At 45.3% G+C, this 27733-nt stretch overlaps 1 protein-coding gene across 1 annotated transcript in view; it reads left to right on the plus strand.

Moving 5' to 3' along the window:
• Positions 1–27733, plus strand: part of frem1b (Fras1 related extracellular matrix 1b) — a 55795-nt gene that overhangs the window by 20107 nt on the left and 7955 nt on the right. Inside the window, exons 19-34 of the mRNA XM_029632106.2 lie at positions 4416–4601; positions 5826–6022; positions 6383–6608; positions 12864–13008; positions 14889–15030; positions 17287–17482; positions 18538–18802; positions 20829–21246; positions 23737–23947; positions 24346–24490; positions 25014–25143; positions 25358–25430; positions 25595–25744; positions 26264–26556; positions 26753–26800; positions 27050–27259. Coding sequence (XP_029487966.2) covers positions 4416–4601; positions 5826–6022; positions 6383–6608; positions 12864–13008; positions 14889–15030; positions 17287–17482; positions 18538–18802; positions 20829–21246; positions 23737–23947; positions 24346–24490; positions 25014–25143; positions 25358–25430; positions 25595–25744; positions 26264–26556; positions 26753–26800; positions 27050–27259 — 3035 coding nt within the window. The remainder of the gene's footprint in view (positions 1–4415; positions 4602–5825; positions 6023–6382; positions 6609–12863; positions 13009–14888; positions 15031–17286; positions 17483–18537; positions 18803–20828; positions 21247–23736; positions 23948–24345; positions 24491–25013; positions 25144–25357; positions 25431–25594; positions 25745–26263; positions 26557–26752; positions 26801–27049; positions 27260–27733) is intronic.

A 27733-nucleotide genomic window follows, 5' to 3' on the forward strand; every position in this document is an offset into this window, starting at 1 on the left:
GGACTTTCAGACCATGAGAAACAAGATTCTCTGGTCTGATGAAACCAAGATTGAACACTTTGGCCTTAAAGCCAAGCGTCATGTCTGGAGGAAACCTGTCACCATCCCTACGGTGAAGCATGGTGGTGGCAGCATCATGCTGTGGGGATGTTTTTCAGCGGCAGGGACTGGGAAACAAGTCAGGATCGAGGGAAAGATGAACAGAGCAAAGTACAGAGAGATCCTTGATGAAAACCTGCTCCAGAGCACTCAAGACCTCAGACTGGGGCGAAGGTTCACCTTCCAACAGGACAACGACCCGAAGCACAGAGCTAAGACAATGCAGCAGTGGCTTCAAGACTAGTCTCTGAATGTCTTGAGTGTCCCAGCCAGAGCCCAGACTTGGAGGGACCTGAAAATAGCTGTGCAGCGATGCTCCCCATCCAATCTGACAGAGTTTGAGAGGATCTGTAGAGAAGAATGGGAGAAACTCCACAAATACAGGTGTGCCAAGCTTGTAGCGTCATACCCAAGAAGACTTGAGGATGAAACCTGAAACCCCACCTCTTTCAGGAATACCTACGATAGGATAAAGTAATCCTTCTCACACCCCCTTAAAAGATTTAGATGCACTATTGTAAAGTGGCTGTTCCACTGGATGTCTTAAGGTGAACGCACCAATTTGTAAGTCGCTCTGGATAAGAGTGTCTGCTAAATGACTTAAATGTAAATGTAAATGAAATCGCTGCCAAAGGTGCTTCAACAAATTACTGAGAAAAGGGTCTGAATACTTATGTAAATTATATATTTCAGTTTTTTTAATGCGTTTGCTACAATTTCTAAAAACCTGTTTTTGCTTTGTCAGTATGGGGTATCGTTTGTAGATTGAGGGGAATTTAATCTATTTTAGAACAAGGCTGCAACGGCACAAGATGTGTGTGTTTCTTTAAAAAAAAGAAACGTCCTCTCAATGTCAACTGCGTTTATTTTCAGCAAACTTAACATGTGTAAATATTTGTATGAACATAACAAGATTCAACAACTGAGACATTTACTGAACAAGTTCCTCGGACATGTGACTAACAGAAATGGAATAATGTGTCCCTGAACAAAGGAGGGGTCAAAATCAATAGTAACAATCAGTATATGGTGTGGCCACCAGCTGCATTAAGTACTGCAGTGCATCTCCTCCTCGTGGACTGCACCAGATCTGCCAGTTCTTGCTGTGAGATGTTACCCCACTCTTCCACCAAGGCACCTGCAAGTTTCCGGACATTGAGATTGCCTGCAATGACAACAAGCTCAGTCCGATGATGCTGTGACACACCGCCCCAGACCATGATGGATCCTCCACCTCCAAATCGATCCCGCTCCAGAGTACAGGCCTCAGTGTAACGCTCATTCCTTCAACGATAAACGCGAATCCGACCATCACCCTGGTGAGACAAAACCGTGACTCCTCAGTGAAGAGCACTTTTTGCCAGTCCTGTCATAGGTGATATTGTTGCCGGTGATGTCTGGTGAGGACCTGCCTTCCAACAGGCCAACAAGTCCTTAGTCCAGCCTCTCTCAGCCTATTGCGGACAGTCTGATCACTGATGGAGGGATTGTGCGTTCCTGGTATAACTTGGGCAGTTGTTGTTGCCATCCTATACCTGTCCCGCAGTTGTGATGTTCGGATGTACCGATCCTGTGCAGGTGTTGTTACACGTGGTCTGCCACTGCGAGGACGATCAGCTGTCCATCCTGTCTCCCTGTAGGCATCTCACAGTACGGACATTGCAATTTATTGCCCTGGCCACATCTGCAGTCCTCATGCCTCCTTGCAGCATGCTAAGGCACGTTCACGCAGATGAGCAGGGACCCTGGGCATCTTTCTTTTGGTGTTTTTCAGGGTCAGTAGAAAGACCTCTTTAGTGACCTACGTTTTCATAACTGTGAGCTTAATTGCCTACCGTCTGTAAGCTGTTAGTGTCTTAACGACCGTTCCACAGGTGCATGTTCATTAATTGTTTATGGTTCATTGAACAAGCATGGGAAACAGTGTTAAACCCCTTTACAATGAAGATCTGTGAAGTTATTTAGATTTTTAGGAATTAGCGTTGAAAGACAGGGTCCTGCAAAAGGGCCGTTTCTTTTTTTGCTGAGTTTATATAGATACACACTCTATATCGAGAGAAACATATGAGCCATATATACCTATATAGAGAGAGACATATAAAGCTGTATATAAAGACATTTTAAACAGAGCCATTTATAGGAACATAGAGGGAGACATATTTAGAAACACACATATATTTCTCTCGATCAGGGTTGTCAAACTAATTCTGCCCTCCGGGCCACATTGGGTCTTCAACGAGGTCCGGAAGTCGGCTATATTTCCGAGCCATCAAAATATACAAAAATGTGGTCTATCCATCGTTTTCTGAATTTTCGATTCTCCCTGACTGCTGGCTTTAATTTTGGTGGTTATTAGCGAGCTAGAGGCCACAAGAAACTGCATAAATGTAGGTTCATTATTGTTCTCCACAGTTTTCATTTATGAAAATATATGAAGTCCCCCAAAAGAAAAGGTGCAAACAAGGGAATACCAGAGACACCTCATCTTTCTTTGTCTTGTCCGCTCTATGGGGAGCTGGGTGCATCGAACAAGACAAGATTCCCCATCACCTCAGTTCCATTGTTGTGTAAAGGTTTAACTACTTTGTGATAATCACAATCCCCTTAATGCCGGTAAACACACGCTCAGTCATTTCCCAGCCTGCCCTCTGCTTTGAAGCGGGGAGCTCGGTGGCAGGTGGTAGAACGCATTGCGCTAGCGAGAATCTCTTAATCAGGCGAGCACACACTGTACTGGGAGAGGCAGCAGGGCGAGCATTGTGTCCCCACACACACACACACACACACATGGATTCCTGGGGACGGCGAGGGAACGCCTCTCGCTAGAGCCCGAGCCAAGAAGAGGGATTGGACCGTAAAGCCCCCTGTGTGTGACCGGCAACTTTGTGGTTATCAATAGGGAACAGTGACCACTGGGAGAGAATGAGAGGACTAAGAAGGGTGTTAGGAGATGGGGAGAAGAGACTGAGGGTGGCTGTTGTGATCATGGGTTGTGTGTGTGTGTGTGTGTGTATGTGTATGTGTGTGTGTGTGTGTGTGTGTGTGTGTGTGTGTGTGTGTGTGTGTGTGTGTGTGTGTGTGTGTGTGTGTGTGTGTGTGTGTGTGTGTGTGTGTGTGTGCTTGGTAGTGTGTTTCTTTGTGTGTGTATGTGTGTGCGCGCGTTCGTGCATTTGTAGGTAAAAAGGGGTTTGTTAGGGCATTTAATGGAAATCCCTTGCTGGGAGTTGTTAAGAATTACTGCATGGTGTTGTGGTGTGTTATTGCGTGCAGAGGGCACACACACAGCTGTGGGATTATTCCTCTGCTGTGTTGGGGAGGGGAGCTAACGTTAGCGAACTGGTGGGCGCCGAGCAGACACCAATTCCCCACGAGGGCCACCGGACAATGAAGGCCTCAGCAAACAAAAGACAGAAAGGAGCATCCCTTGCTCACAAAAGAAAACACGTTAGGCCTCCCCTCTTGCTGCCAAGATTATCTATCCCGGCCCACTATACCCCATCTCCACCATCATCAGCTAATTTGCTAATCCCAGCCAAGAAAAAAATGAATATTTATTCTCAATCTTCACTGCTGCATAGCAGGCCCACAAAATCCGGAGTAGTTTGCAGGGGAAATGTAGTGGTCTAATTAATTTGCATTGAATAAAGAGACCGCATCAGAGAATTAGCGGAGCGAAACAAAGAGGAATCCGGCTTTGCCTCTTTCCTTGTTTGGTGGACAATGTTTTTTTGTTTTTTTTTATCACCTGTTTCCCAGACATTTGGTCATTAACTACACACACACACACACCTCATCCCCCCCTTGGATCAGGGTGGATCCTGATTCAAGCCTTCATCCCACCAGTGCCCATTCTCCATTCATTATTTATCAGTGCTGTAAATGGGTGCAGACTCCAGCGAGCAGGGGCATGATGGCTTTATCAGCAACCAGGTGGCAGCATGCTGGCCGAGTGCCGAGAGAGGGAGAGAGAGAGAGAGAGAGAGAGAGAAATGGGGAGAGAGAGAGAGCAAGAGAGAGAGAGAGAGAGAGAGAGAGAGAGAGAGAGAGAAAGAAAGAGAGAGAAAGAGAGAGAGGGAGAGAGAGAGGGAGAGAGAGAGTGTGAGAGAGGAGAGGGAGGGAAGATTGGCATATGTTTAGGGATGGATGGATACATTTACTGTTTTTCTCTATCATGTCTCTTAAGCTTCTGAAACCATTACTAAAAATGTGAGAGAATTGCGAGAGAGAATTCCATGGCAATTATTTCATGTGCAATTATTTCATGTCATCATTTCATGTGTCTTTCACTGTCATTTCGCTCTGTATGTCCCTGTCAGGTGACATGTTTGTGGTGGACGAGGGCTCCTCAGCCTGTCTATGTGGGGGAGTGCTGGGGGCCGAGGACCCCGATACGTACCCTGAAGAGCTCCTCTTCCTCCTGGAAAACCCACCCCTACAGGGCTTCCTGGAGAACACCCTGCCCTCACCAGGCTTCGAGAAGAGCAACGCAGGCCTCAGAGTGGGTCAGTGGCACACAGATCCTTAAGAGTGATAGCCAAATGTATATTTGGGTGGAAGTCCCCAGACCTGTGTCTTGAAGGCCCATAGTGACAGAATCAACAATAATCTGTTGTTCTCTCTACCACCTCTAGCAGTTAGCAAAATGATCATCGTCCAAATTCATGAACGTTAACAGCGGTACTGATGTTAGCAGAGCTGCATTGCAAGCAGAAAATTCCTCAAAAACACTTCAAACTAAGTCCCTTAGTTGGTGCAGGGATTATTTAAGCATGAACTATTTCCACACGTACAGTAGTCTCAAAGCCGCAACTGTTTCTGTTTGCTCTAACATGGACAATAAATGTATATTGTATTGCATTGTATTCCATTGGGCACTCGGGCTTGATAACCAGAGGTCAACATACTCACCAGAGGCTTGATGGAACTACCAGAGCATTGGAATATTACTGCAAAAAGAATGACATTCTCGCGGGCAATGAAACATGGACGGGGACTTTGCGAGCATAGACGCTAGCAAACAGTTTGAAGTGTTGATGAGGAAGTTTTGGCTTGCAATATAGCTTTGCTAACGTCGGTACCGCTAATACATGAATGAATTTGGAAAATGCTATTTTTATTCTAACTCGTGGCAGAAGTAAACAATGGATTCTTGTGGTTTCTGTCAATATAGGCCTTCAGACACAACTCGAGGTATGGGGGATTCCTCCCAAATATAGATTTAGCATAAACTATCCCTTTAAGCTCTTTAGTCAAAAGGTTAGCCATGGTTAGTTAAACGTTATCCATGGTTAGTTCAAAGTTAGCCACGGTTAGTTCAAAGTTATCCATGGTTAGTTCCAAGTTGGCCATTAGTTATCTCGCCGATATCTACCGACACAAACTATTATGACTGTTTAAAAAAAAGGTGTTTTAATTCATCCGGTTCGAAGGACAAGTAATTCAATATACGGCTCAAAAGACCAATAAGCCTTTTTAACACGTTATATCATGCTTATCTGGCAGTAAAGCTTTGTGTAAAATGCGTTGTTACCACATTTGAATGACGTGAATAAGGTACCGCCTAGGCCCACTCTTCTCCCGTACGCTGCTGTTGTGTTCCGTGCCCTCAGTCTCAGACGGTATGGACCACTCACACAGTGAACTCTAAGTCGACAAGAGTACAATGAGAAAATATTCATTTCTACTCATACCCTGCTGTGTTGTGGTGGTTGTGGTGGTGTGTTCAGTGTCATTCAGCCTGCTCCACCTCAGAGCGGGTTACATCAACTACGTCCAGGCAGAGCACCAGGGGACTGAGCCCACCGTGGACCAGCTGGTGATCAGTGTGAGCGACGGGAGGCACAAGTCTCCCCCCATCCCCTTCTACATCGTCATTCACCCCACCAACGACGAGACTCCCTCTCTGGCGCTTAGCGACTTCACTGTAAGTTGCCTCACGTCCACCCATCTAATGCTTTTAAGTCTTTGGCCGTGTTTAAGTACTTTGGAGAAATGCACCCTGCTGTCACCCCCCACTGCTCTGACATGACTTGACGGGTCTAAAGCTATGGAGTTGAATCTTTGCTTTTGCATATCCAACCGTGTCAGACCAGGGGTTACCTCAAGGGAGGGAGAGGAAGGAGGCATTTCACAGTGTTCACGCATGTCCATGGTCTACGATGTCGCCTTCCCTCTTTTCCTACGATGCCTCCTCCATCTCCTCATGCCATACCTGCTTCATTTCCTTTCTTTCTTTCCCTTCGGACTCATCCTCCTCTTCCTCATCCCTCTTTTTTCCCACCAGGTGATGGAGGGAGGGATAAAGGAGCTGAGTCCGGCCATTTTGAACGCGTTGGACTTGGACGCCCCGGTGGACATTTTGACCTTCACAGTATTGGTTCCCCCAGCCCACGGGACCCTGCTGAACGGGATCTATGGAACGGAGTTGAGCCGCTATAAGAACATGGGCCCCAAGCTACTTCTGCAGAGCCTGATGCTACACACCTTCACCATGGAGGAGCTCAAACAAGGTGAGACACTTGATTTTGATGTACAGTGGGGCAAAAAAGTATTTAGTCAGCCACCAATTGTGCATGTTCTTCCATTAAAAAGATGAGAGAGGCTTGTAATTTTCATTACAGATGCACTTCAACTATGACAGACAAAATGAGGAAAGAAATCCAGAAAATCACATTGTAGGAATTTTATTGAATTTATTTGCAAATTAGGGTGGAAAATAAGTATTTGGTCACCTACAAACAAGCAAGATTTATGGCTCTCACAGACCTGTATCTTCTTCTTTAGGAGGCTCCTCTGTTCTCCACTCGTTACCTGTATTAACCTCTTAGTCCGCCCCATCCCGCATGCGGTATCGTTACTACAGCCTCAAGCTCATTAGCATAACGCAACGTTAGCGATTTTTAAAAATCGCAAATGAAACGAAATAAATATGCCTGTTCTCAAGCTTATCCTTTTCTTAACAATCCTGTCGTCTCAGATTTTCAAAATATGCTTTAGAACCAGAGAAAATCACTAATTTGTGTAAGAGTGGTGATAGCTAGCTTAGCGTTAGCATTAGCATTTAGCACGCAACATATTCACAAAAACCAGCCAAGGAATCAAATAAAATAATTTACCTTTGAAGAACTTCAGATGTTTCAATGAGGAGACTCTCAGTTACATAGCAGATGTCCAGTTTTTCCTGAAAGATTCTTGTGTAGGACACATCGTTCCCTTTTGTTACTATGCATATGGCTACCGAAACTAACCGAAAATTCAGTCACCTACATGTCGAACTTTTTTCCGAATTAACTCCATAATATCGACTGAAACATGGAAAACGTTGTTTGAATCAATCCTGAAGGTGGTTTGTCATATTTCTCTCCATTGAAAGCACCGTCCTTGTAGCCTGGTTTGTTCTGAGATTTGAATGGAAAAATACCGGGACCTGACTTTTGTGCACCAATTGCCACGCAGACACCTAGCGGGACACCTGGTAAATGTAGTCTCTTATGGTCAATCTTCCAATGATATGCCTACAAATACGTCACAATGCTGCAGAGACCTTGGGGAAACAAGAGAAAGAGTCCGTTCATTCCTGTCGCATTCACAGCCATATAAGGCGATCATGGAAAACGTAGCCTCAGAAATCCTGTGCATTTCCTGGTCGGTCATACATCTTGGTTTTGCCCGAAACATTTGTTCTAAGGGACTCACAGTGAAAATCTTTGCATTTCTGGAAACGTAAGACTGTCTTCTTTCCAAAGCTATCAATTCCAAGCATATTCGAGCATCTTTTCGTGACAAAATATTGCGCTTAAAACGGGCACGTCTTTTTATCCAAAAATGAAATACTGCCCCTATAGGACTAACAGGTTAATGGCACCTGTTTGAACTTGTTATCAGTATAAAAGACACCTGTGCACAACCTCAAACAGTCACACTCCAAACTCCACTATGGCTGTCAAAGCTGTCAAAAAACAAAATTGTAGACCTGCACCAGGCTGGGAAGACTGAATCTGCAATAGGTAAGCAGCTTGGTTTGAAGAAATCAACTGTGGGAGCAATTATTAGGAAATGGAAGACATACAAGACCACTGATAACCTCCCTCGATCTGGGGCTCCACGCAAGATCTCACCCCGTGGGGTCAAAATGATCACAAGAACGGTGAGCAAAAATCCCAGAGCCACACGGGGGGACCTAGTGAATGACCTGCAGAGAGCTGGGACCAAAGTAACAAAGCCTACCATCAGTAACACACTACGCCGCCAGGGACTCAAATCCTGCAGTGCCAGACGTGTCCCCCTGCTTAAGCCAGTACATGTCAAGGCCCGTCTGAAGTTTGCTAGAGAGCATTTGGATGATCCAGAAGAAGATTGGGAGAATGTCATATGGTCAGATGAAACCAAAATATTACTTTTTGGTAAAAACTCAACTCGTACTGAGTTGCATCCAAACAACACCATACCTACTGTGAAGCATGGGGGTAGGAACATCATGCTTTGGGGCTGTTTTTCATGGCTGGGTCTTTCAGCATGACAATGATCCCAAACCCACCGCCCGGGCAACGAAGGAGTGGCTTCGTAAGAAGCATTTCAAGGTCCTGGAGTGGCCTAGCCAGTCTCCAGATCTCAACCCCATAGAAAATCTTTGGAGGGAGTTGAAAGTCCATGTTGCCCAGCAACAGCCCCAAAACATCACAGCTCTAGAAGAGATCTGCATGGAGGAATGGGCCAAAATACCAGCAACAGTGTTTGAAAACCTTGTGAAGACTTACAGAAAACGTTTGACCTCTGTTATTGCCAACAAAGGGTATATAACAAAGTATTGAGATGAACTTTTGTTATTGACCAAATACTTATTTTCCACCATAATTTGCAAATAAACTCATTAAAAATCCTACAATGTAATTTTCTGTATTTTTTTCTCATTTTGTCTGTCATAGTTGAAGTGTACCTATGATGAAAATTACAGGCCTCTCTGATCTTTTTAAGTGGGAGAACTTGCACAATTGGTGGCTGACTAAATACTTTTTTGCCCCCACTGTATATGTCTGAAGCACCACTATAATCCAAAAAGTATTTGCCTTTAGGGGACCAACAATGATTTAAACAGAATTTATTTGAATAATCGTGTACAGTTTATGGTCGAAATATTTCAATAAAATATACAGGAGCGTATGGCTTACTGTAGGCCTGTCTTTTGTTTCATGCACCTGGAAGAATTGTTGTGCACATTGTTAAGTGCATGATATTGAACTATAGTAGGGCAGCAGTTGCCTTCATGTATCACTGTGTCTTCGTTCGGTTTAGTGCCATATGTTTACTAGTGTCGTTTGTTAGTCTATGCCTTTCTGAGTTTGAGGTTGTTGGGTTGTTATTCGGGGGGGCACAGGCATTACATCCAACTACAAGGCCAGCCTGCCCCTTCCTCCCCCTCCGCTCCCCCAGCCTGGGCTGTGCCTTCCTTCCAGAGGGCTGTGCGTTGTGTTGTCGTCGTTGTCGGGGGTCAGGCCCCTGCTGAACAGATGCTCGAGACAGAGGTCGCAGAGCGCCCGTGGTGCTGCTGCTGCCTCCGCTGCACACTGTCCTTCCAACTGCTCTCTCTCTCTCTCTCTCTCTCTCTCTCTCTCTCTCTCTCTCTCTCTCTCTCTCTCTGTCTGCTGCTGCTGCCTGCACAATTACCTCACAGCCACTGTGCACTCTGTTCAGTCACTGAGCACACACACATACATGCACACACACATGCAAGTGCGTACACACACGTACGCGTACACAAGCATGCACGTGCACATACACACACGCACATTCCTTGTAAGCAGCAGACCCATGGAAACATACAGGACCAGTCAAAATTTTGGACACCTATTCATTCAAAGATTTTTCTTTTTTAAAACTATTTTCTACATTGTAGAATAATAGCAAAGACATCAAAACTCTGAAATAACACGTTTAACACCAAAAAAGTGTTGAGTAAATCAAAATATACGTTATATTTTAGATTCTTCAAAGTAGCCACCCTTTACCTTGATAAGAGCTTTGCACACTCTTGGCATTCTCTCAACCAGCTTCACCTGGAATGCTTTTCCAACAGTCTTGAAGGAGTTCCCACGTATGCCGGGCACTTGTTGGCTGCTTTTCCTTCACTCTGCGGTCCAACTCATCCCAAACTATCTCAATTGGGTTGAGGTCGAGTGATTGTGGAGGCCAGGTAATCTGATGTATCACTCCCATCACTCTCCTTCTTGGGCAAATAGGCCTTACACAGCCTGGAGGTATGTATTGGATCATTGTCCTGTAGATAAAAAAAATGATAGTCCCACTAAGCGCAACCAGATGGGATGGTGTATTGCTGCAGAATGCTGTGGTAGCCATGCAGGTTAAGTGTACCTTGAATTCTAAATAAATCACAGACAGCGTCACCAGCAAAGCACCCCCACACCATCACACCTCCTCCTCCATGCTTCACAGTGGGAGCCACACATGCGGAGATCATCCATTCACCTACTCTGTGTCTAACAAAGACACACCACTGTTGGAACCAAAAATCTAAAATTTGGACTTTATTTGGGCTGCTATCTGAGGCTGGTAACTCTAATGAACTTATCCTCTGCAACAGAGGTAACTCTGCATCTTTCTTTCCTGTGGCAGTCCACATGAGAGCCAGTTTCATCGTCCTTAAGATGTTCCATACTGACTGACATTCATGTCTTAAAGTAATGATGGACTGTCATTTCTCTTTGCTTATTTAAGCTGTTCTTGCCATAATATGGACTTGGTCTTTCACCGAAAAGAGCTATCTTCTGTATACCACCCCTAACGAGTCACAACACAACTGATTGGCTCAAACGCATTAAGAAGGGAAGAAATTCCACAAATGTACTTTCAACAAGGCACACCAGTTAACCTGTTAATTGAAATGCATTTCAGTTGACTAACTCACGCTGGTTGAGAGAATACCAAGAGTGTGCAAAGCTGTCATCAAGGCAAAGGGTGGCTACTTTGAAGAATCTCAAATATAATATACACTTTGATTTAACACTCTTTTGGTTACTACATGATTCCATATGTGTTATTTCATAGTGTTGATGTCTTCACTATTATTCTGCAATAGTGCAAATAAAGAAGAACCCTTGAATGAGTAGGTATGTCCAACTTTTTGACGTGTACTGTACATGTAAGCAAAGTACCAGTTCCAACTCATATACAGCTCCCTACAAGCAGTACCGACAAGCACCAGTCAACTGAGGAGCCCCAGCCCAGAGAGAGAAGGACAAACACTGTGGGCCACAGAGACAGACACATGCAGCTAGGGCCACAGAGCCCTTAACACCCTAGCCTCCCTAAACCTAGCACGCTCAGATGAGTCCTCATCCTGAACACACGTCAACAACACCAGATCCCCTCCCTCCCCCTGCAGCCTGGCATGGAACAATGGGCCAGGCGAGCAGGAGAGACCTGTCAGAGCCATCCACCAGGGCGTCGCAAACAAGGAAGTGGGCGTCTGCCAAAAAGCCACATTACTTCTGCCTATGCGGCCTTTATGGACTGCGACCTGTGCCAACGCACTGATTCAAAAAAAGTCCTGATCCAAGGAGAAATAGAGGAAAAACAGGAGGAGGAGGACAGAGGAGGACCTATTCAAGGATGTAACCTGATTCCCAGTCACTCATTCAACTGGAGGACACAGGGAGATTAAACATACTCCCGCACCCGCCACATGTGCTGTACAGGTTGTGTGTGTTGACCCCTGAGTCCATACCCCCCCCACCCTCACCACCCCCCTTCTGTCCCAATCCTCCACCTCCCCCATCCCCAACTTCCCTTCTCTCCCTCCCACCATTCCTCTGCAGCAGAGGTAACTCTGGGTCTTCCTTTCATGTGGCGGTCCACATGAGAGCCTGTTTCATCATAGCACTTGATGGTTTTTGTGACTGCACTTGAAGAAACTTTCAAAGTTCTTAAGTTGTTCCGTATTGACTGACATTCATGTCTTAAAGTAATGATGGACTGTCATATCTCTTTGCTTATTTAAGCTGTTCTTGCCTTAATATGGTCTTGGTCTTTCACCAAATAGGGCTATCCTCTGTATAACACCCCTAACTTGTCACAACTGAACTGATTGGCTCAAACATATTAAGAATGAAAGAAATTCCACAAATTCACTTTTATCAAGGCACACCTGTTTATTGAAATGCATTCCAGGTGACTACCTCATGAAGCTGGTTGAGAGAATGCCAAGAGTGTATAAAGCTGTCAAAGGCAAAGGGTGGCTACTTGAAGAATCTCAAATATAAAATATATTTTAAAAAATTTAACACTTTTTTGGTTACTACATGATTCCATGTGTTATTTTATAGTTTTGATGTCTTCATTACTATTCTACAATGTAGAAAATAATAAAGATAAAGAAGAAACCTTGAATGAGTAGGTGTGTCCAAACTTTTGATTGGTTCTGTAGGTGAGCAGGGCTTTAGCTCAATCTGTTTGGTTTGGCTTCTTCAAAGACCGCAGCAATAGTGAAAATTACCCGTGTGTTTGTGCGATGAGCCCAATTTGATACTGTTGAAAAAACTAGTGGAATATGTGATGCGCTGAGAGCACTCCTTTTTCGCAACAAAATATTACAGTTCCCTAAAAACACACATTTACACACATTGCTACTCTATTTACACCGTGACCGAACACCCCAGCCCAAAACCCAACCAAACTGTCCTCCTGTTCACCCTCTCCCACCGTTCTCCCATCCTCTCCCTGACTCTTCCCCTCTTGGCCCCTATCTGCAGGAATGAGGATCATGTACATGCACGATGACACGGAAACCCTGAAGGACTCGTTCACTGTGCAACTGACAGATGGCCGCCACACAATCCAGGGGACTGCTCACCTCCGTGTCCTACCAGTCAACGATGAAAAGCCCCGGCTGCTAAAGTAAGGATAAGAAGAACGCCCTGGGAGGAACACTCGGAGCCAAGAAGGGGATCAGGGAGGGTTGGGTGAGAAAGGGAAGGGAGGTGGAGGAAGGGGTGGAACGAATGGTGGGAGAGAGAGAAGGGAAGTTGGGGATGGGGGAGGTGGAGGATTGGGACAGAAGGGGGGTGGTGAGGGTGGGGGGGGTATGGACTCAGGGGTCAACACACACAACCTGTACAGCACATGTGGCGGGTGCGGGAGTATGTTTAATCTCCCTGTGTCCTCCAGTCGAATGAGTGACTGGGAATCAGGTTACATCCTTGAATAGGTCCTCCTCTGTCCTCCTCCTCCTGTTTTTCCTCTATTTCTCCTTAGATCAGGACTTTTTTTGAATCAGTGCGTTGGCACAGGTCGCAGTCCATAAAGGCTGCATAGGCAGAAGTAATGTGGCTTTTTGGCAGACACCCACTTCCTTGTTTGCGGTGCCCTGGTGGATGGCTCTGACAGGTCTCTCCTGCTCGCCTGGCCCATTGTTCCATGCCAGGCAGCAGGGGGAGGGAGGGGATCTGGTGTTGTTGACGTGTGTTCAGGATGAGGACTCATCTGAGCGTGCTAGGTTTAGGGAGGCTAGGGTGTTAAGGGCTCTGTGGCCCTAGCTGCATGTGTCTGTCTCTGTGGTCCACAGTGTTTGTCCTTCTCTCTCTGGGCTGGGGCTCCTCAGTTGACTGGTGCTTGTCGGTACTGCTTGTAGGGAGCTGTATATGAGTTGGAACTGGTACTTTGCTTACATGTACAGTACACGTCAAAAAGTTGGACATACCTACTCATTCAAGGGTTCTTCTTTATTTGCACTATTGCAGAATAATAGTGAAGACATCAACACTATGAAATAACACATATGGAATCATGTAGTAACCAAAAGAGTGTTAAATCAAAATGTATCTTATTGTTGAGATTCTTCAAAGTAGCCACCCTTTGCCTTGATGACAGCTTTGCACACTCTTGGTATTCTCTCAACCAGCTTCATGAGTTAGTCAACTGGAATGCATTTCAATTAACAGGTGCGCCTTGTTAAAAGTTAATTTGTGGAATTTATTTTCTTCTTAATGCGTTTGAGCCAATCAGTTGTGTTGTGACAAGTTAGGGGTGGTATACAGAACACAGCCCTATTTGGTAAAAGACCAAGTCGATGTTATGGCAAGAACAGCTTAAATAAGCAAAGAGAAATGACAGTCCATCATTACTTTAAGACACGAAGGTCAGTCAATGCGGAACATTTCAAGAACTGTGAAAGTTTCTTCAAGTGCTGTCCCAAAAACCATCAAGTGCTATGATGAAACTATCTCTCATGATGACCGCCACATGAAAAGAAGACCTGCAGAGAAAAGTTCATTAGAGTTACCAGCCTCAGAAATTGCAGCCCAAATAAATGCTTCACAGAGTTCAAGTAACAGACACATTTCAATATTACTAAAGGACACCAATATTAAGAAGAGACCTGATTGGGCCAAGAAACACAAGTAATGGACATTAGACCGTTGGAAATCTGTCCTTTGGTCTGATTTGAGATTTGGGGTTCCAACCGCTGTGTCTTTGTGAGACGCAGAGTAGGTGAACGGATTATCTCCGCATGTGTCTACTGTAGATGTCTTCACTATTATTCTACATTATAAAATAATAAAGAAAACCCTTGAATGAGTAGGTGTACCCAAACTTTTTGTATACCTTCCCCTCCTTTGGTCCCCTATGTCTCTGTGGCCCTCAGTGTCTTTGCTGGGGATTGAACTCTCTAATAATGTCGCTCTCTCGCTTTTCTCCTCTCTTTCTCGTTGTCTGTCTCTGAGTATGTTTCTTTGTGTCTCTGTGGTCCTGACCATATGGTGTATCTTCTCTGTCAGAAATGCAGGAGTGGAGGTGGACTGGATGGACAGGAGGGTGATCTCCAGTGTGGTGTTGGAGGCAGAAGACCTGGACACTCCAACCAGTAAGCTCTACTACATCCTCACTGCTGGGCCCAGGTTTGGCAAGCTGCAGGTCAAGGTTAGTGCAAAGCAAAGCCCCTCTTCAAAGGATTCGCAGAAGATGTTTATATCAAAATACGTATACCGCTATATATACTGTACATTGGCTCTTCCTGTAAAAGTTGAGCTTCAGCCGTGACCGTTTGTGGTAGATGGTGGCATTCTGTCATTGCACCACACTGCCACAAGGGGGAGTTAGAACGCTGATCTATCGGTAGTCTAAACTGTGGCAAGAAATGTTCTTTCTGTTCGTAAAATTGACAGCTGTACCATATAGATTGCAAAATAGTTGGGAAGAGATGTTCGATGTACCGATTCCATGGCACATGGTTTATGAATTTTCCATTCCTCTGGAAGGCCCTAATATTAAAAACAGTCAAATGCATTCTCTCCGTTGTTCACACACACTTTAAACATTTGGATAATAAAGCATTTAAAGGCTGACATTGGTTGATTTGAATACTTCTGACAGCCAAAATTCTAACTCCACCCATAACGTTTGGACTTTTAAACATACCCAGAAGGCATGGATTATTATAACCCACTGCAGGCCTAAAACCTATGGGGGCAAACAACGTTTCCATGATGGGCTATTAGCAGGACAATAGACTCTTCAACCTTTACAAGAGGATAGCTCTGCTAGGTGTGAAATAAATCCCCCCAATTTACAATGTATTAAGTACTCTAAAGTTTTTCATTTCTAGCCACAAACATCATGCATCTGCAAAATGTTATGTAAAGCATTTACTGTACAGTATTTCTTCATCAACATCTTTATGCTTCTGTTAATAAAATAATGATAAAAAATACTCTTTCAAAATGCAGATGTTTATTTCAACGATCAGCAGGACAATAGACTCTAGCTGAGTTTAGGGACTTCAAATATATTAATGGATCCATAACGAATTACCAAGGGAATAAATATCACTGAAGCATGGGACCGGTCTTGATAAATCATTCAGATTTTTATTTGGAAATGTTAGGATTATTTTGCTCTTCACTATAACAATATTAAAAACGTTCAAATGCATTCATGAATGAAATCGATTTAGCCGACATGTTACGGTTCATCTGATGTAATGACTATGAATTCGGAGGGCAGAAATGGTTACATATTAAAGCATTAGACCTCTTACTAAAGGCGTCAGTCATACAAAATGTATACTTAAATTCAAACTCGTTCTCGAGCAAAGTAGTAAGAATGTCCAACCCCGTGTTCAATAATGGCCTTTTTTCCCTTTAATCAGATTTACAACCACTCACTTTCGGTTATTTGAAAACAAAATCATCTTCAGAATATAATTATTTTTAAACAAGCCATAGAAAGTTGGTTGGAATTTCATTTTAATTCACCAGAAAAGACAGAACAAATAATACAACAAATATTGGAAATGCTGGAAATGGAATACAATGTAAAAATGTGCAGCATACAGTATAGACCAGCAGTTAATTTATTTAAGCATTATCTTTAGCATTATTAGGCCTACTTTACAGTATTGTAGTCTACTATACCTATTCATTTTCCTGGGTTTTCGCATTCGGCGTAACACAGGTCGAATAGCACTGTCCGTGAACATAATCCCCAGGTCTAACAGTATTTTACCGAGGCTCCTTCAAGGCTCCTTTCTCTATTATCCTTTCAACTATTTCAGCACCATTTCGCGCTGCTCTGAGACAAGCATGGGGACTGGTCTTGATAAATCAATGAGATTTTTATTTTCACTGAATCTCCCTTTGGGTATTGGTTAGCCTACAATTAGGGTGTGGAAATGTTAGGATTATGCTTTTCACTCACAGTCACTTAGTAGCCTACTCCCGGCCAGTCACGTTGTACAGCTCCATATTTTCCTAACGGAAACCTTGACTGTTTTTGTTTTTCTTGGAATAGAAACACCATAATATTAATCAAATGAATTAAGAAAAATTCTTAAAATCAATCCCATATACTATGTTCTTAAAAATATATATTTTAAATTCTCTAGTACAGCCAATATTAAAAACAGTCAAATGCTTCTCAAAGATGCTCTCTGGGGGTCAAACTAGCACAAACTAGCATTATTGGCCACAATGGCTGACACTTAAATAATGTGCCATAGAATTCTGCGGCAGCCCGCAAGCTGTGCTGCAGTATGACGTGACTTGTACGACGTAACTTTTAAAGGAAGAACCACTATAGCATCCGCAGATACGTCTGATGTTACCCTCCTGACCTACATCTGACCAAGTGTCAAATTCAAATTTGAGTGTGTTTGTGTATCCTCTTCCCTTTGTGCAGACAGAAGCTGGCTGGACAGACATTGGAGCGGGTCAGAACTTCACCCAGGAGGATGTGGAGTTTAACCACTTGTGGTATGCCCACACTACTGGCACCGGGTTCAAAGGTCATGACAGCATCCGTTTCACCCTCAGTGACCTAGACAACGAGTCCCCTCCTCAGAGCTTCTTCATCTCAGTACGCACCATCCAGAAGGGTGAGGACAGGACAGCCTAATGGGCACAGTTTCATTGTTATGATGAGTTCTTGCTTAAATACTTTAAGACAAACAAGCACACACGTTTTTTTTCCAGGAAATTTTGTCTTTAACATTTTGAGGTGGACCATCTCTTCCTCTCTGGAGGAGCCTCATCTTATCAGCAATAATGTAACTACTTTATTAATCACATAACACATAGTCGCGTATTGTCTACAGATCTAGCATTTACGTAGCACTTGGCTGGCAAAGAAAAAGGTAAATAAATAGGTAAATTCAGTCACTGAACTTTTCCTAGACAGGTTACAGCACTACCCAACAGTATACCACAACAGTACACCTTGTTAACCCACCAAGACACAACAACCTGGGTGGAGCAAGGCACGGCAGCCATTTTGTGCCTCAACGCACCACACATGCATCAGCAACGTCCCAAAACAAACTTTCTCCAGCCGCTGCATCTTGGCCATGTATAATTGAATAGGTGGCTTTCCCTATAGCCAGGCCATCTTTTCCAGTTGGGTGAGCATGACATGGGAGGCGGAGAGAAGTGAAGAGAGTTGAGGAGAGGGGGAGTGCAATCAGGGGTGCGCTTGGCCCTCTTGGCTCGGTGCCCTCTGATCCTGGAGGAGCGAAGGTGAGAAAAGCCCACACACTCGGCACCGCAGGAAGAGCCACCTCGGAACGTGAATAATTGAAGGATGTAGGGAGGGAACAGACGTAGAGTTTTGGTTGCCTCTGCGGTTCTCTTGTTGTTGTGTCGTCGTCATCATTGCTTGCTCAAGTCACTGCCAGGCTATTATTGAAAACATACCATTCGTACAGGTTTTTGGTGCAGTTCATATTGTGCTGGCCTATCGAAGCAAGTGCAACTAAGATAAGCTGACAGTCCCTGATATCGGGCACTAAAATGCTTTATTTGATGTTTATAATACACTTTTTTATCGATTTTTAAACTCAAAGAGTAAATAAATGAAGCCTTAATACATTTAACAGTATAATAGATGCAAAAAACTGCTATTGCTTGACCTAAATGACGATTCTCCTGTGTCCAGGTGACATAGTGCTGGTCACCAGGCCGGTCACCCTGATGGAGGGAGAGCGGCTCATCCTGACCACAGACATCCTACTGGCTACGGACGGGGCTGCCAGACCGGGGGAGATGCTCTACACCGTGTCCGTCCCGCCCAAACACGGACACGTCCACGCCGTCCAGCGTCCTGGAATGCCGTTCCTCAGCTTCTCCCAGCTGGACGTGGCGGCCCAGCGTGTGTGTTACACCCATGACAACAGTCACACGGCTGAGCAGGACTCCTTCAGGTCAGACTAACACGTTGTGGTATTTTGTTTCATTTTGTATTTTTTGTTGTTGGACATACAAGACTTAGGGGCAGATACAAACATTTCTTGAAATAGTGTGTTGTCCATTTTCTTCAGACTGACACCTTAGTGGAATATTGGATGATTGAATTTAAACCTTTCCTGTTCATTCAGATTTAATTGAATGTGTGTCTGGCTCAAATTTCAGGCACGATTATGTTTATAACAATAAAAATATCTCCTTTTGACTTAAAAAATATGGCATAAAATGTCTGTTGATTTCAACTGAATAAGAAAGATTTTTAGTGCCTGCCCAAAATGTATCACACAAATTCGGACGGAGTATTTGAGCGTCAAAAGAAGCTCAGCAAAAAAAAAAAAAAGTGTGAAGAGATGAGAGCTCTGCTACAGTATGTTTATGTGCCTCTTCCAGCCAATTTGGCAGGAGGCTTGGGTGGAGAGAGAGATGGCGGGCGTATGGCTGACCTGTCCTCTCCTCTGTCTGCTCTCCTCTCCGTCCCTGGTGTGTCTGAGGACGCTGGTTTGTCACCCAGAAGCCTGGCACACACAAACACACACTCATAGAGAGAGAGCCTGGCTGTGTTTCACCTCAGGGTCAGCTGGGAGCCAGGAGCCTTTCTGCAGCCAAGCCAGCCGAGGTTGAGAGGAGATGAGAGGGGGGAGCGCTTTAGTGGGGGCACACACACTGCCAATGCTCTCTGCCAAAGAGGGAGGTGATAGCCGTCCAGCATGGGGCAGCAGTACTGGTATTTCTTAACTGACACATTGAACCCAATAGAGCAATCAGCCATGTTATCTAACCGCTTCTCAGCACTCAAATACAAACTAACCTCATCTTTAGATCCAAAGCATCCATCTATTTAACTGTGACTATTTCTACTGGTTTCTACTTGGTTCTGGTCAAACCTATGTGTATGAGCGCACGCTGTATTGGTGTGTGATACAGAATGTTCCATTTGGAGGGGGACTGGTGGCAGTGTGTGATGGCAGCGGTTGGCGCCTCAGATGGGGCCACACCTGAGCACACACCTGTGCGTCAGAGCAGGGGCCTGGCCCAGGCCCCAGGCAGAAGGTGTTTTCTATGCCCCCCTCTTCTGGCCACCGTGACAGCGGATGATGAATGGGCATTATTAGGAGAATGATAATGCCGGCTGGCATCGGTTGCCATGGCGGCCAGAAAAGGAGTGTACAGAGTACAGACAGGCATCTCTGGGAACAATTACCTAGCAAATATGGGATGGTGGAGATGGCAGATGTTGCACCGGTTTGGCTTAGAGAGGGGGACCTGTGTGTGTGTGTGTGTGTGTGTGTGTGTGTGTGGTGGCCAGTGTGTTGTTCGTGGTGGCTGGTGGAGCCTAGGGCAGTTCTCAGCTGCAGGGCTGTGTGTGTGAGAGGCAGATTGACTTGGCAGAGGGTTGAACGAGGGCTAAAATCTGTCCACACACACACACACACACAAACCACTGTCCCCATTTCAGCTCCAGTACGTTGTCACTGTAGCATGTGGTGAGCCATGGACCAGTCTGTGAGCACACAACAAGACTCAACCAGCTTGAAAATGGGAAAGGGGCCCTTATGATTGACTTATTGCCTTTTTAAATTGGATCTGTAATAAAGCTAGCCTCATCTGTGAATAATGTGATGAATTTTATGTTTTTAGATCACTGAGATTATATTAATTTTGGTAGTTATTTTTCAATTCTTTAGCTAATTACTTTCTATCATACAGATCGTGTTTGCCAGTGGCATCATGCAAAAAATAGCCCGATTACTTATTAAATTTGCACACTTTCCCCATCCATCTTTTGCTGTTATACAAGCTGTCCACGAGTTGGCATCTGCCCTTTGAACTGTACCTCTGTCTCCTGTGTTTTAAAGGACACGTCGCCGCAGCAGCCCACAGCAAAACCACAAAACCCAACTACGTGCCTATATACATTTATACGCCTAACTACATGCCAATAACCAAACTTCATCCATCCACTTTTCCATTTCCTCCCCACAGCTTCGTCGTCACCAACGGCATCAGCTCCCGCAGCGGCTCCCTGCACTTCACCATAGAACACAGTGACCGGATCCCGCCGTCCCTCAACCGCAATACCGGCCTCCAACTGACAGAGGGAGCGGTGAAGTCCATCACACCAGACCACCTGGAGCTCACCGACCCAGATACTGCTGTGGGGAACCTGACCTATGCCCTCACCCAGCCCCCGCAGTACGGCAAGCTGCTCCTCAAGGGGTACCCACTGACATTACCCCGTTTTACCCAGACTGATATCAACAACATGGACCTGGCTTACCAGCACTACCAGGGCAGCCTGGCCCAGATTGACAGGTTTAGTCTGATGCCGTCTGATGGTACTAACAGAGGATACCTGGAGTATGGACAGCTGAAGGAGGAGCCGCTGGTCTTCACAATACAGGTGGGCTTTACTGGTTTTGATACTTCGGCAAATCTTGTATGCCTTGGACGTATTTCGGATATTTTTTTTTCACTTATTGGTCTTTTGACCAATCAGATCAGCTCTGAAGAAAGATCTGATTTGACTGGTAAAAAGACCAATTAGTAAAATAAATCAAAAATCAAAAAAGTTGAAAGTGTCTCAGAATATAAGCGCTAATCTAGGACCAGTTACACCTTTTAGATCCTTATTATACAATGCTCCCTCCCTCACTCCAGTCCCGAACGGCTTTAATCAACTCTTAATTTTCCCCTAAGATCTTCTCATTTTGATTTCCTTTTTGTCTGTGTACTGTAACTCAGCTTTAAGCTGTGAATGTGTACAAGCTGAAATAAACCTTGCTATAATATACACTGAGTGTACAAAACATCAGGAACACTTTCCATGACAGACTGACCAGGGGAATCCAGGTGAAAGCTACTTATTGGTGTTACTTGTTAAATCCACTTCAATCAGTGTAGATGAAGGGGAGGAGACTTGTTAAAGAAGGCTCTTCAAGCCTTGATACATTTGAGACATGGATTGTGTATGTGTACCATTCAGAGGGTGGATGGGCAAGACAAAACATTTAAGTGCCTTTTGAATGGGGTATGGTAGTAGGTGCCAGGCGCACTGGTTTGAGTGTGTCAAGAACTGCAACGCTGCTGGGTTTTACACGCTCAACAGTTTCCCTTGTGTATCAAGAATGGTCCACCACCCAAAGGACATCCAGAAAACTTGACACATCTGTGGGAAGCATTGGAGTCAACATGGCTTCCTGTGGAACGCTTTCGACTCCTTGTAGAGTCCATGCCCCGATGAATTGAGGCTGTTCTGAGGGCGAAAGGGGGGTGCAACTCAATATTAGAAAAGTGTTCTTGCACAGTGTTTCTGTACACTCAGTGTATATGGACATGAAGGACCTGATCCTAGATCAGCATTCCTACTCAGACGTGTTGTGAATATGAACCCCGGCTTCTAAGCATACAGTGTCACCAGACATACAGTACGCAGATTTGCAATGGAAATAAAGTTTAAAAGGGAGAATAAAATGTTAGGGAAATAAAGGGATGGAAAGATGAATAATATCCAAACTACCAATCATGTATTTTCTTCTTCCCACAAGCAATGATTTCACCATGAGCTATCTTTGTGGTGGTATTCACTCAGACAGGGAGAGAGGAGAGAGTTAACCCAGGCCTCCCTACAGTGTTGCATACTGAACTGTCAGCCTGCTGGGCTGTTGTGGCCAGGTGGATGAGGCTGCTGCTGTGACACTGTGTTCCTCGTGCCTCTCCTCTCCTGTGGCCCGCCACGCACTCACATATTCTAGAGCTGAACCCGGTCAGCCAGGCGGATAACCTGCTGGCCAGCCCACCCTGCCCTGGGCCTCAGTGTGTGTGGGTGTGGGTGGGGGTCGTAGGCAGGCACAGGTGAGGCAGCCTGGCCAGCAAATGTCCCCTTCGGTCTAGCGAGACTCTCTGTCTGCCACTTGGCTAGAGCCGCGCTACGCCACTGTGAGCTAAACAACGCAGGTCCGCTCCTCTAACTGCTCAACCTCTGGCCCCGTTAAGACTGTACTCTGCGTTCAGTACAGTGGCACTAGCATCATGAATAATATCTACAACAGACCTCACAAGTGGAGGACCTCTGAGGCTATAGTACAGATAGTGCATGATAACAAGTTGTGTAAATAACTATCACTTATATCCTTAATGTATTAGTCCTTATTTCTCTATAATTCTTCTCTGTATGCAATCAGAGAGGACTTTATTTGGGCCAAATGTCATCATTTTTTCCATCTGATGTTTTACAAAAAAATAACGTACCAGAACACAATATGCTTTTTAAGTAATTGCATCTATGAAGACTTGCTGTCTCCTACAGTGGAATTAAGATACTCAACGACCAAACGGTCATTTTGTCATGAGACGTAATCAGAGCACCCTCTTCTGGCCTATTGATAGAAGTGCGGGTGACAGTAGATTTACTGTGGTCACTATCACTGGTCATGGAGACCCACACGGTGTGCAGGTTTTTGTTCCAGCCCACCTCTAACACACTTGATTCAACTAACCAGCTGATCACCAAGACCTTGATCAGTTTAATCAGTTGTGTTTGTTAGTGCTGGGCAGGAACAAAAGCCTGCGCAACATGTGGGTCTCCAGGACCAGTATTGGCTGAAAAGATTTGGTATGGGCCCTCAGATCCTCAAAAGGTTCTTACAGCTGCACCATTTAGAGCACCTTGACTGGCTGTATCACTGCTTGGTATGACAACTGCTCGGCATCCGACCGCAAGGAGCTACAGAAGGTAGTGCGTTACTCCCAGTACATCACCCAGTACATCCTGCCATCCAGGACCTCTATACCAGGCGTGTCAGAGGAAGGCCCTAGAAACTGTCAAAGACTCCAGCCACCCAAGTCATAGACTGTTCTCTCTGCTAATGAGCACGACCTTGTCCACCTCTAGGTGGAGCATGTGGACAGGAATCCCCCCAGCCTGGTGACCAAGAGGATCCCCAGTACAGTGGAGAACCTCTCAGGGGGACCAGGGGACAAGCAAGGCATCTACATCACGTCACGTGACCTCCAGGCCTCTGACCCCGACAGTCCCGCCCAGGAACTGGAGTTCACCATCACACGGCCGCCTCACTTCGGCTACCTAGAGAACTCCCTCACCGGTAGCTCCTTTTCTTCAAATTGTTTCAATTTAATAGATAAACAGAGGGGAAATTAGATTAATTACTTCCATTTTTGGTGATTACATTATTATAATTTTTTTTACTTGAAATGAACTTAATATACTTACCTGGGTATGTTGAGTGAGAGGTGGTAGGTTTTGAGAATATTGTATGTTCAGTCAAATATCTAGATTGTACCTTCAAGAAAGGGGTATAGTACATGTTACAGTCTTGTGGATACAAAACACGTCTTGGTGCCATTTGAAAGTACAGTACCTCACAGGAAATGAGCTTGAGTAGTAATGAATACATCAGGGTTATAGTAAAGTGTTCTGTAGTCGATGTGGGCACTGTGCAGTGTGGTGACAGCTTTTCCCCCGTTCTTTGTGTTTGCCTAGGGGCGTACATCAAAGGACGCTTCACCCAGAGGGATTTGGAGCAGCGCGCCGTGCTCTATGTCATCCCCACCGACATGGAGGTGACAGGGGACAGCTTTGAGTTCCGTGTCACTGACCCCGCGGGAAACACCATGCTGCCTGAAATGTAGGCTTTATTCCATTGGTACATACAGTATTACCTCAACTATCTCGTAACCCTGCACATTGACTCGGTACCGGTACTTCGTGTATATAGCCTCGTTATTGTTATTTTATTGCGATATAATTTGTTTTTAAAAAATGTAATCAAATATTTTCATACTTTTTAATTCTGCATTGTTGGGAAAGGGCTGGTAAGTAAGCAGTTCACGATACAAAAAAGGTTGAGAGACACTGCTTTATACTACATAGATACATTTGGAGGTGGGCACTTTCTGTGCACAGTTATAGTGGGTACAATAGACCGATTCACACACAGCTTAGAATCTTCCCAAATGTCATGACTGATGCCATGTAAAAAAAGAAACTGTTCCCAGGTCTGTACGTACTGTATTGTCAATGGTATGACAATGATACTCAGAGTTGGCTGAAGCACATACAGATGGAACGAGGATAAAAAATAAAGAGGAGTCTAGCCACGCTTGACCTCTCCTGTTCACTCTTGACCGCACCTGTGGCCTGTCTTGCAGACTGCAGCTGACGTGGTCTCGGGTGGAGCTGTCCGCTACGTGTTACCGGGTGTGTGAGAACGCAGGCATGCTGCAGGTGCAGCTGACGCGCAGTGGGAAAAGCATGGACCCGGCCTACATTGCTATTCAGGTGCAGTAGAGTGGTGTCCTGAACACAACTCACACCAGTCAACTGAACAGCCAAGCTGTGGACTAGAGCAGCTAGGGTCAAGGGTTAACAGTCCTACTCACTCATATTGAATTGACCTTGAAAAACAATGTCTGGTGGCACAGTTGTATACGTTGAATTGAATGGGACTTGAATCTAAGTCGAAGAATGTCAACCCCTCTTTCTCTGTTTTCAGGTGGAAGATGGTACTGCCAAGGTGGGGAAAGATTTCACCCACAGCACGGCCAGTCTGATCCAGTTCGATCCAGGTCTGTGATGATCCACATCAAAGGGTGGCCAACCCTGCTCCTGTGTGTGTGTGTGTGTGTGTGTGTGTGTGTGTGTGTGGGGGGGGGGTTAGTTGATATACCTATTATAATGTTATTAGTTGATATGGCTACCTCCTCTTCCCTCTCCCTGTATGACTGATTAGGAGTCAGCGTGAAAACCTGGAACATTTACCTCAAAGACGACGGCCTGGAAGAAAACCATGAGACGTTCACCGTGATTCTGAATGGCCCCAAGAACACTGTTCTGGGTCAGAGGAACTCAGCCAGTGTGGAGATAGTGGATCCTACAGGAGGCGAGTTAAGAATGATTCAGTGATTGGTTATATAATACAGTTGAGGGCTGCGTTCTGATGCTCTGTACTCAGACTTGCTGTAAGCCTTCCTAGGCAGCAGAGGGTGCATGTTGCCTATGGTTCATTGGGACATTTGATATACTGATGCAGAGTGGTGTTTAAATGTCATGCATGTGTGATGTCTGGGATTCGAGCGTGGGGCGTCGGCGGGCCACAAGACTTTATGACAAGGAGGCCCGACCTGAATGTGCCCAATAAGTTCACAAATGTGTAATTTTCTGTTTCAAACTGCTTCCTCTCTCTTGTTGTACTTTACTGGACATAACCCAGGGTCATGTTCATTAAGCACCGAACGGAAGAAAGCAGACTGAAACAGGAAGGAACTACGTGGAATTGTCCAATAAGAAACGCTCATTTTTATTTTCCACTGCAAAACAGTTTGAAATGTTTTCCGTTGTGTGCCCTAATGAACATGACCCTGGTTTCGCTTTCGCTCTGTCTCGCATTCTCTCTCTACAGGAATGTGCGACCCAGAGGACCTGAGGGCAGAGGCAGATGAAAAAGGAGTACCTTCAACCGCTCACGTCCCCCAGTCCCCACAGCTGGAGGAACACGTCACTGACATTGAAACAGACCTGCTGTGGGAGGGCCGCCCCCATCCACCAAGGGGGGACGTGCCCAACCGGAGGCCCTTCCTTGACTATGGGGATGGAGAGGGGGAGCCCCAGGATCAGGCTACTCCGTTTCACAGCCAGGCCACCAGACAACTCAGACTGCAGGGCAGCAGCAACAGTAATAGCAACAGTCGCACGGTGAGCCTCCGAGTTTCACCAAGTACTTGATTGGAGCCAAGTACTTGATTCAAAGCCAGGCGTAAACTTGCCATTTACTATTGATTGGTTGTGGAATTTCTCCTGAAGGGAATATGTCAAATTCAACCTAGTGGTTTTATGAATAGTGCCAGCATCTATACTGCATGTCAGCTATGTCTCTCCTCTGTGATTCTAGGTCCTTCATTCAGGTGTCAGGAGAAAGAGTGAAGAGAAAGTCTGGACGGTAAGACTTTTCCATATACTGTAAACCTCACAACTTTGGAAGGAGAGCGGTCAGTCGACTCCTGATAAGCGCAATATACCTTTCCAGTCCAAATGTCTGAACATTGTTTTGAATTTGTCATGATAACGGCGTGCTCTGGTTTAGTTCTCATTGCCACAAACAGGGTCAAGCTGTTGCATTTATCAGGGAGTTGACTGTATATATGTGTCACCGTGTGTCACATTTTATTGTGTCCCCATTCTCCACTAGTTCCATGCACTCACCCCACTGAGACTAGAGGAAAGGAGGCTGCCGATTCCAGAGCCCATCCCCCAGGTGCACCCGGACCTCCAGGTGATCCCCATCTGGAGCTGGTCTGGCCACAGGGAGTTCCTCCATGAGGTGAGGGTGGGGGATGCCCCCCAGGATGATGCCCCTGTACCCTCGCCCAAACAACACAGGGCTGGTCGCCAGCGCAAGGTGAGGACATTGTTTTAACTAAAGGGGAGCTAGTGGGGTACTAGTCCTGCCATGCAGCTCCCCAGGACTTCTGGGCAGAAATATTAGCCCACAGAGAGAAGCACAAGATTGAACTTCACTCAACTTTCTAGAGCAGTGGTCACCCAACCTGGTCGATCGTATTTCAAGGCTTTCCTAGTCGATCGCCAAACATTTCAGTTAAAAAACAACGATAAAGCATTGTGTTCCTATTTTTTAAACCATTTTTCTCAGGCTGCTGGCGGTAGGTGCACCCAAGTCAGCTGCCCTGCGAACTGGATATGTGAACGGTTGCCATTTTGAACCATTTCATGTGTCTGAAGGTTCAAACTCTTCCTTCGCGCAGGACCCAGAGAGCTAATCAAGTGCACTTTAGGTTTACCGCTGGCCAATCGGATGGCTCAGATTACAGTGTCTGCAATAAAGTAGCAGGCATAAAAGAAAGCTACAGAGAAG

Source organism: Oncorhynchus nerka, linkage group LG24, assembly GCF_034236695.1.
Source record: "Oncorhynchus nerka isolate Pitt River linkage group LG24, Oner_Uvic_2.0, whole genome shotgun sequence".
NCBI classification, from domain to species: Eukaryota; Metazoa; Chordata; class Actinopteri; order Salmoniformes; family Salmonidae; genus Oncorhynchus; species Oncorhynchus nerka.